Source organism: Pseudonaja textilis, chromosome 2, assembly GCF_049901715.1.
Source record: "Pseudonaja textilis isolate UNSWEBS1 chromosome 2, rPseTex1.2, whole genome shotgun sequence".
NCBI classification, from domain to species: Eukaryota; Metazoa; Chordata; class Lepidosauria; order Squamata; family Elapidae; genus Pseudonaja; species Pseudonaja textilis.
The window spans coordinates 20,108,571-20,119,475 of record NC_141991.1 but is presented as its reverse complement, the minus strand read 5'-3'; the positions used below and the strand labels follow the sequence as shown (position 1 = coordinate 20,119,475).

The 10,905-nt window shown below is 40.0% G+C and overlaps 1 protein-coding gene across 1 annotated transcript; it reads right to left on the bottom strand.

Moving 5' to 3' along the window:
• Positions 1 to 9,478: 9,478 nt before the first annotated feature.
• LOC148126795 (olfactory receptor 2T27-like) lies at positions 9,479 to 10,078 on the bottom strand. Its single transcript, XM_087923148.1, has one exon. It carries the CDS (start codon positions 10,076 to 10,078, stop codon positions 9,479 to 9,481), a length of 600 nt encoding a protein of 199 aa, XP_087779274.1.
• Positions 10,079 to 10,905: the final 827 nt, after the last annotated feature.

Below are 10,905 nucleotides of genomic sequence, written 5' to 3'. Positions count from 1 at the left end.
CAGCAAACATACGTAATACTCCTCTTATTTTTCACACAAAAACAACCACTGGTCCACTGTCCAAGCTCTCACTTGCTCACTTTATGTATTGCCCCTTCCCTACTGCAAGTCCAATGTGATTAACCATTACATCTGTGATTATCCAGCTCTTATCCAGTTGTCTTGCTCAGATAATTCTGATTTTGAAAGAACAATTTATGCTGGAAATTTCCTGGTACTTCTCATCCCCCTCTCAGTTATCCTCACCTCTTATGTTGCCATCCTCCTCCAAGTTGTGAGGGTACGATCTTCTCAAAGGAGCCACAAAGCCTTAGGAACTTGCATGTCTCACTTGTGTGTAGTTGGGATCTTCTATATCACTTGTCTTGCAACATACATGAAACCTGCATCCTCTTATTCGCCACAGGAAGCCATGATTAATACACTGTTCTTTACCATTGTACCTGCCATGATAAACCCTTTCATATATAGCTTGAGGAATCGAGATGTCTTGGAAGCTCTGAGAAAAATCTTCCGAAAGCACAGATTGCATGACCGACTAGCTAATAAAAACCTACTGCTAACAGTGAATATTTTCTGTTTGAAATCTGGGCATCTGCTCCAGGTGAAATACAGTTATTGGTATTCGATAGCATTTGATATCTCTTTTTAATTGCTGTTATTTTACTGACAGAAAAGTGAACTAGAATCCTAAGTCTGCATAATGGAGTTTGAGTCTAAAATATTAAATCCTCTAATCTACTTAAATTATTAGCATACCTAGGGAAAGTGACATTTACTTTAACTATCTGTGCATGGTGATGTACACATATTGTACAGAATTATTATTTAAGGGTTTTTTTTTTAATGAAAAACGTTCCTTTCATGGTGTAGAATGGAGAATGAATTTCTTAGAGTTTAAATTTTAATATCTACTTTGATGCCATTATGTATATACATTAAAAGTGCCCCGCATGGAATAACCAGAGGCCATTGTGTTTAGGATTACCCTTGTAATCACCTTCCTTATCATTTCCAGAATCTCTGGAAAGTTCCAAGCAAGAACAGAGTCCTAAAATTAACTGAGCTTTGTGGAAAGAGTTCATCACCATATTGGTTCTCTTTGTTGCAAACCTTTCCTCATTTGAAGCCAGGAGCATCTCAACATTTAGACCTTCTGGCTCATTTCTGAAACAAATAAGTCTCCGTCTTCGCTTTAATGCCTCTTTGCACTACAAAAAAAGAGCAAGTGTAAACTATGGGTCACCCAAGCCAGAAAGTCCTGTTTTGGGAAATTGGAAGGATTTGTTTCTTGAAAAGGAGGGGGACTATTTCTATTTGAAAAATAGAAATGTAAATACTGTACTTTCTTGCCCAGTGTCCATGTCTGTCTGTCAAATGACAGCCCATTTTGTAAGCCAAAGATATACAATTTCACTATACCGGTGTGTTTTTCAGATTTTTGTCAGACTTTTTAGGGGCGGATCAGAGTGCCTGATCCTTGCAGCCATGTCCTACGATAGGTATGTGGCTGTTTGTAGGCCTTTACAGTATCCAACTCTTATGAGGAGCAAAATCTGCCACATCATATCAATAACTGCCTGGTTCTGGTCTTCTGTGCAGGCTTTGAACTGTTCCCTTTATGTCCTGCCTCTTCCCTATTGCAAGTCCAATGTGATTAGACATATTGCTTGTGAGTATACAGCCCTCATACAGTTGTCCTGTTCTGATGATTCTGCATTCGAAAGATCGGTATATCTCGGGACTTTCCTGGTCTTTCTCATCCCTGTCTCAATCATCCTTGCTTCCTACCTGGCCATTCTCCTGCAAGTCCTGAAGTCGCATTCCTCTGAAAGGAGCCACAAAGCCTTGGGCACTTGCTTATCCCACTTGTGCGTGGTGGGTCTCTTCTATGGAGCAGCCATTTTGACTTACATGACACCCATTTCATCCTATTCAGCACAAAAGGCCATGATCAATTCTCTTTTTACTACCATCATTCCTGCCACAATGAATCCTTTCATCTACAGCCTGAGGAATCAGGATGTCTTGGCAGCCCTGAGGAAATCCTTTACAAAATGTATGTCAATTCAGTGAATGAGGGTATGGGTAAAAGGAAGGCTGCTGATATGCTTCTTTGAGAACCTAATGGCCAATTCAGTACCTATAATAAAAAATATCATCAAAACATCTGCCTAAATACATTGTAATTTAAATTACATCTTGAAATTGATAGAAGTGCTGCAAAAGATAGCTGTGCAATATAGGATTTAGTCACTTTTTAATTTCCTTTGCCTCATGTGATAGTTATTTAGATGCTTAGCTATTTCTTTGTCCGAGTGCTGTAGCTGAATTTTGAGGACTATATATATATATATATATATATATATATATATATATATATATATATATATATATATATATATATATATATATATATATATATATTTTTCTGAGGTTCTCGCTGGTATTTGTATGTGGATCTTTGGTTGTTCGGGTTTTCTCCGCGAAGATTCAAGTATCTAGGCAATGTTTCGATGAAGTCTCATTCATCATCTTCAGGCTTCTGTCTCCGGCTCTGTGCTTCTCAGAGTAATGGAGATTGCATCTGCTTCCTCCTTTTAACTGCCAGTGGGGTGGGACTTGATTGGGTGGGGGCTTGGCTGTGTTCTGATTGGGTGGGGGTGTTCTCATTGGTAGGGGTTTGGCTGTGTTCTGATTGGTTGGGGGTTAGCCGTGTTCTGATTGGTTGGAGGCGTGTTCTGTTCAGGTGGGGCTTGGTTGTGCTCAGGTTAGTCTTAGTTGCTGGGGATTTGAGCTGGAGAGTTGTGATCTTGCTGTTTGGCTTCTAGTTCGTGGTCCTGCTGCATCTTCATAGTGGGTGTCGGTTTGCTTCATGTATGGCTCAGAGGGGTTTGAAGTGGGTAGTGATGCAGCTGCAGTGCAGCTTCTGGTCCATGGTCGTTTCTCATTTTCTGAATGGGTGGGAGTCTGTTTTCTACATGGAAGTGTGGTGGTGGCATCTTGTGTGGCTCTCATGGGTGTGGGTCCGGTGTCCTTCTTCATGTTAGGTACTCGCCTGTTCATGAGGGCGGGTTTCCAAATGGCTGGAAGGCGGGAGGTGTCATCTCGTTTGTTCATGCTGTGTGGGCGTTTTTATCTCTATGGCTTCTCTGATTATTCTGCTGTTGAAGTGTTCGGTTTTGGCGATAGTTCTGGTATTTTTAAAATCAATTTCATGTCCTGTGGCTTTGAGGTGTTGGACCAGGGAATAGGTCGTTTCTTCTTTTTGAGTGAGTTCTTATGTTCTTCAATGCGTGCACTTATTCTTCTGTTAGTTTGTCCAATGTATGTGGTAGGGCAGGCAGTGCAGGGGATTTCGTATACTCCTTGGTTTTCTAATTTGATTTTGTCTTTGGGGTTTCTTAGGATGGTGGATATTTTTCTGTTTGTGCAGAATGCTGTTTTGATGTTGTGTTTTTGGAGGATCTTGCTAATTTTGTCTGTAGTGCCTTTTATATATGGGAGGAGGGCTTTGCCGCTTTCTTGTTCTCTGTCTTGGATTTTGGTTGGGGTTTCTTTTTGGATTAGGTGGGTAATCTTCTTTCTTTGGAATCCATTGGCTGTAAGTACGTTGGTGAGAGTGTGTAGTTCGGTTTTTTGGTGTTGTTCATCGCTAAGCATTTTGTTCTGGAGATGAGTGTCTTGGCTACGGAATTGATCTGTGCTGGGTGGTGGTGTGAGAGTGCATGTAGATAGCGGTTAGTATGTGTTTTCTTCTGGTAGATGGTGTGTCCTAGGGAGCCATTGGATCTTTTGTATACCAAGACATCTAGGAAGGAAGTTGATTGTTGGCTTCTGTTTCCATGGTGAATTGTATTTTGGGGTGTAGGCTGTTGAGGTATGTGAGGAAGTTGTTCAGTTTTTCTTTCCCGTGTGGCCAGATTATGAAGGTGTCATCTACGTATCTGAGCCAGAGTTTGGGTTTGTGGTCGTATTTTTCTAGAGCTTGTGTTTCAAAGTGTTCCATGTAGAGGTTTGCGATGACAGGTGAGAGGGTGATCCCATGGGTGCTCCTTCTATTTGTTTGTATTTTTGTCCATTGTAGGTGAAGTAAGTATTGGATAGGCAATGGTTGGTTAGATCTAGGATGTGCTTGGGGGGTTGTATTTGTTTTGGATGGCTGTCAAGGCTTCTTTTATTGGCACTTGGGTGAAGAGGGATATGACATCGAAGCTTACTAGTAGGTGGCTAGGTTGTAAGTTTTGTTTCTTTATGATCTCGATGAACTGGAATGAGTTTCTTACGTGTGAGTTGATGGATTCTGCATAGGGTTGTAGTTGTTTGGCAAGAAATTTGGCCAGGTTTTGTAGAGGTGAGCCTATGGAGCTGACTATTGGTCTGAGTGGGGTTCCTTCTTTGTGTATTTTGGGGAGCCAACAATCAACTTCCCTTCCTAGATGTCTTGGTATACAAAAGATCCAATGGCTCCCTAGGACACACCATCTACCAGAAGAAAACACATACTAACCGCTATCTACATGCACTCTCACACCACCACCCAGCACAGATCAATTCCGTAGCCAAGACACTCATCTCCAGAACAAAATGCTTAGCCAATGAACAACACCAAAAAACCGAACTACACACTCTCACCAACGTACTTACAGCCAATGGATTCCAAAGAAAGAAGATTACCCACCTAATCCAAAAAGAAACCCCAACCAAAATCCAAGACAGAGAACAAGAAAACAGCAAAGCCCTCCTCCCATATATAAAAGGCACTACAGACAAAATTAGCAAGATCCTCCAAAACACAACATCAAAACAGCATTCTGCACAAACAGAAAAATATCCACCATCCTAAGAAACCCCAAAGACAAAATCGAATTAGAAAACCAAGGAGTATACGTAAATCCCCTGCACTGCCTGCCCTACCACATACATTGGACAAACTAACAGAAGAATAAGTGCACGCATTGAAGAACATAAGAACTCACTCAAAAAGAAGAAACGACCTCTTCCCTGGTCCAACACCTCAAAGCCACAGGACATGAAATTGATTTTAAAAATACCAGAACTATCGCCAAAACCGAACACTTCAACAGCAGAATAATCAGAGAAGCCATAGAGATAGAAAACGCCCACACAGCATGAACAAACGAGATGACACCTCCCGCCTTCCAGCCATTTGGAAACCCGCCCTCATGAACAGACGAGTACCTAACATGAAGAAGGACACCGGACCCACACCCATGAGAGCCACACAAGATGCCACCACCACACTTCCATGTAGAAAACAGACTCCCACCCATTCAGAAAATGAGAAACGACCATGGACCAGAAGCTGCACTGCAGCTGCATCACTACCCACTTCAAACCCTCTGAGCCATACATGAAGCAAACCGATACCCACTATGAAGATGCAGCAGGACCACGAACCAGAAGCCAAACAGCAAGATCACAACTCTCCAGCTCAAATCCCCCAGCAACTAAGACTAACCTGAGCACAACCAAGCCCCCACCTGAACAGAACACGCTCCAACCAATCAGAACACGGCTAACCCCCAACCAATCAGAACACAGCCAAACCCCTACCAATGAGAACACACCCCCACCCAATCAGAACACAGCCAAGCCCCCACCCAATCAAGTCCCACCCCACTGGCAGTTAAAAGGAGGAAGCAGCTGCAATCTCCATTACTCTGAGAAGCACAGAGCCGGAGACAGAAGCCTGAAGATGATGAATGAGACTTCATCGAAACGTTGCTCTAGATACTTCGAATCTTACGTGGGAGAAAACCCGAACAACCAAAGATCCATATATATATATATTCCTACTATATAGAATTATTGTAAGAACTATGACAGATTAGTCAGATTTTGTGTATGTGTGCACGCGTATGGAGAGTGAGAGAGAGAGAGAGAGAGAGTTTTGCATGTGTCTATGGTGTATGTTATTCTGTCTCAGAGACATATGGCAGGGTGTAAGTTACAGGCAGGAACACACAATCAAATAGCTGGCATTATGTATAGGAACATCTGCACAATGTATGGGTTAGAACCTCCCAATGTGAGATTCCATAAAGATTGTCAAGAATAACAGGGCTATGATTCTGTGGGACTTCCAGATCCAATGGACAAGCGTGTACCTGTACTGGCCAATCAACCAGACATTGTAGTAGTAGACAAGGAACAGCAATGATTATATATGTAGTGGTGCCGAGTGACAACAACAACAGGAAAAAAGAGTATAAGAAGCTGAGTAGATACCAGGACCTTGAGAAAGAACCAGAGGTGGTATTCAGCAGGTTCTGACCAGTCCTGGAGAACCGGTAGTGGAAATTTTGAGTAGTTCGGAGAATCGGCAAATAGCACCTCTGACTGGAGAAGATTTTACAGTATCCGTCCCCTGACATACCCAGAAAGCCACGCCCAAAGAACCGGTAGTACAAAAATTTGAATCCCACCACTGGAAAGAACTATAGAAGATGTGGAAAGCAAATGCCAACATGGTCCCTGTGATGGTGGGAGTACTCGGGACTATGACTTCTAAGCTGGGAGTGGGGCTCCAAACAGATCCCAGGAACAACATCAGAGCTCTTTGTACAGAAGAATACAGTGCTAAGAACAGCTAAGATGCTGTGCAGAACCTCCAATTCCCAGGCCTCTGCTAGAGATCTCAAGACGAAGAGCATACATATCACCCATAGGGCTGAGAAGGGAACTTTTTTATATACAGTATGTATCATATTCATTGCCTAATAATATCATGCATTTTTAATTTTTTAAAAACATTTACTGTATATTTTAATTGCTTCTTTCACTTCTACTGAATATTGCCCAAATTTTGTATATCTGGCTTTCCCATGGCAAATAATGCCACAACCAAGTTTTCTGCAAGAATCCCAGTACCTTGTCCATAAACACTAAAATGAAATTAAAAATGTTAAATGATTTTCCAGTATTAAAAAAAACTCAATATATCACCAAATCTGTTCTAAATGGATGACTGATAAGCTCATTGAAGTCTTGGTTGATTTTGTATAATTGAAGTTTTCACATCCATATCATTGAGCATGTTTATCTTATGGGGCATATTATGGGGGCATAAAAGGTGTGCATTGTGTTGAACTATTTTCTTTCATCACAAAACATGAGAGTATTCCACATGGTCTTTCATCCAGATGCTAATCATACAGTGTCTGCTTAATTTAATTATAAGCCCTGAAGTCATGCCTCACCTATCTCATTCTTAGGCTCCATCTGTATTATGAGAACAATGAGTATTGTAGAAGAGTTTTCTAGATTAGTGGTTCTCAAACTTTTTTTCATCATGGACTGCTTTTAAATACCTTTTTTCCTGGATCATCAAGACTTAACTCGAGTTTTAAATCATAACATTTCTTCAAAACTTCGTGGACCCCCTGTGATGACACTGTGGCCCCCCAGGAGCCAGTGGATGAAGGTAGAACAGCATCTGGAAATTTTAATTAATGATTTTTTAAAAAAGTTTATTCTATAATTCTGGTTCTCCATTAGTTAATTCAGGACTTAAAAGTGATTTGTGATGTTCTCTGTGAAAATAGTGAGTATATACTCAAAGTCAAAACATGGGACCGACTGGCTTTCTTCTTTTTTTAGGATATCTTGGAGCTTCCCCATGAGCAGTTTGTGATCTGTTCCATAGTCAGCACCTGGCCATATATTTGGAGCTGTAACTGAGCTCCTCCACCTCCTGTGAGAAATAAGATAATGTGATTTCTATATGCTTCTTTCAGTGATATCCTTGCATAAAGGTGTCATTTTGCTTTTTTTAAAGAATGTGTTAGCTATGAAGCAATTATTGGAGAAGTGAAAGTTGATAAGTTGATATCCGCCTTCATTTCAATGTCCTAAACCATACAATCCAAACTCATTTCCTCTTTAATATTTCCAATTTTGGCATTCCAGTCTTCAGTCACAAATAGCACATCTCACTTACAATGTCAGGCTTCCAAGCGATGAAATCCATTCAAAAAGGAAACAGAAAAGTCCATCTTCCATAATAATTTCTTTTATTTAGAATAGCACCAAATTGGCAATGTCCGTTGTAATTCTGGATCTGACACAACCCGGAATTACACTACATAATATTGGAAGTTAGAAACAACCTCTAAAAGTGACATTCTTCAATATAATCAAACTCCACCTCCAGGTCTCAGCAAGGTCAGCTTTCATTCCCACAGGAAGAAACACCACCTAGCCTAAACAACCCTCTCTCTCTCCACTCCTCCCACCTTAGGAATGTGGCAAGCCCGAAACCCTTCCTCCCAATACCAGCAAAGAGAAAGAAAGAAAAGGAATATATAAAAAGGCTAAATAAAATGGCTACACACATATCAATTTCAGACTTGACATACAAGTTCTGTCAGTTTTAAATTGAACTTGATCATAAAACTTATCAACCCACTTTCAGATGCTTCAATGAACAGGGGATCGAACCACATTCAATATGTCCTCTGATGTCCCTCTCAATTCTGAGCTAAGGGAACTCACCCCCTCTTGTGAACCCTTTTGACTACATTTGACTTTTAAAAGGTTATGTAAACGGGGTCTGTGTCCACTCTCTCTTCCCTATAAAAAGGGATAATGTCCCAAAATAGGAAAAGGATGAAACCAAATTTGATATGGTGGTAGAATCCAGAACAAGAAAAAAATATGTTTGAAAGCATCCAGGTGGGAGAGGCATGCTGGCTTCATAGTAGCAAAATGTAGGGGATTTGGTGATGGGGGCAAGCTAAAAGATCATAACCCAAATGGATCTTCCCAGAGAGAACTGAAAGATCAGGTCAAATATATGTGGTCAAATTAGGCAATTATCGCCTCCACAAAAATTACCCCAGAGAAACTAAAGTTGTCAGCTCAATCATAAAAAGATTTAGAAAGCCAAGGAATGCTAGGGATCAAACCACATGCAAGATTATTTTTGATTTTTGATGATTTCTTCCAATTCTATGGTTTTGGTTTTGTTTCAGCATTATAAGTGTGTTAACCCCTCCTTGAAGGAGATGGGTGGTCTAGAAACATAAAATATAAACAAACAAATAAGTAAGTAAATACTTCAGCATATAGAGCAACAGGATTTTAAAAATTCAATTAATGAAGAGTAAAAGAAGTTCATGAAAATGGATTTCATTCTATTAGCTACTTCCAATTAATAATAGTAAGCAAGTGAGAGGAAAAGTGGAGTTGGAGGATCAGGAGATAGGAGAAAGAGATTTCCGGAGAGAAGTGGAGATGGCTTGGAGATGTGGATGAATATGGATTGGTTCCCAAATAATTAATGTTCGTTACCATGGTGATGGTAATACCAAGATTCTTTTAAATCTAATTTGAGCCAAAGAGAGTTAGTTGATTCAGAATGTCAGATTTTTACATTTTATTATGACTTTAATTAACAATAGAATCAAAAAAATTTCAGGAAAAATGAACGTCTACCTTCGTAAATACTTCCATCCTAATTTATCTTGGTAGACCAACCTTTACACTGTTTGCATTTTCCAAATAATTTCTTGAGTGCAGATAAGACATCTTGATTCCTCAGGCTGTATATGAAAGGATTCGTGGTGGCAGGGACAATAGTAGTAAACACTGTATTAATCATAGCAGAATAAGAGGAAGCTGAAGTCATATAGGTCGAAATGGCTGCTCCATAGAGGAAGCCCACCACATAGAGATGGGACAGACAGGTTGTCAAGGCCTTGTGGCTCCTTTCAGAAGATTGTACCCTCAAAACCTGGATAAGGATAGCAATGTAGGAGGAGAAGATGACTGAGATGGGAATCAGAAGTACCAGGAAATTTCCAATGTGGGTTGCTTTTTTAAAACCAGAATTATTTGAGCAAGAGAGTTGTATGAGGGCTGGATAAACACACATGTAATGTTTCATCACATTGGACTTGCAGTAGGGAAGGGGCAGGACATAAAGAGAGCAAGTTAGAGCCTGGAAAGTGGACCAAATCCAGGCTGCCACTGACATCATATGAAGGATGCTTTTCCACATGAGGATGGGATATTGCAAAGGTTTGCAGATGGCCACATACCTGTCATAAGACATAGTAGCCAGGATAAGGCATTCTGTTCCTCCTAAAAGCAAAGTTACCGTAATCTGAGTAACACATCCATAGAGCGAAATGGTATACCTCTTGGTTACAAAGCTGACAAATACTCGAGGAACAATGGTGAGAATTTGGCAGAGGTCTAATAAAGCTAATTGTTTGAGAAAAAAGTACATGGGAGTGTCAAGACTAGAATCAGCATTAATTACAAAGAGAAGGAGACAGTTTCCAATAATTGCAATAAAGAACATGAAGCTAAATAGCCACGAGAAAAATTGTGGGTGATTTTTGATATTGAAGTCCAAGTAGAAGAAACTCTTTCCATGATGTGGCATTCTTCTCTTCCATCCTTTTTTCATGCATCCAGGACTACTAGTTGATGGTCACAGCACTGTATAAGCAATAATATAGGCATGTTTATATTTGAGGAATGTGGAAAATTAAATGATAGTAAACTAGAAGTTTGGAATAAATGAAATTAGGCATTCCCATCCTCTGTCCTCTCAACTCTCTCCTCCTATATCTAACAATTATTTGCAATCCTTCATGTTCCCTTTGAGTCTCCCACTTATTTTAACATCTAGATTTCAAAGATCAATTCACTGGAATGACTAATAATTGCTCCATTAATCGAAGACGGAAAACATTTCTCAATTTGTATTCCCAATTCTATTTCTTCTTTAACACTGCATTTTTTTTACAAGCCAATTTTATGAACAGGTTATGCTGTTTTTCTTTTAATAATACTTTGGGTATTATTCTTGCCATGACAATAGTTTTAAAACTGTAGAAGCTTCTTTGCATCACATAAAGACATCAATAGAGG

What these genes read in the sequence shown, in the direction of transcription:
- LOC148126795 (XM_087923148.1), bottom strand. Translation starts at nt 10,078, where the DNA reads ATGTCTTATGACAGGTATGTGGCCATCTGCAAACCTTTGCAATATCCC.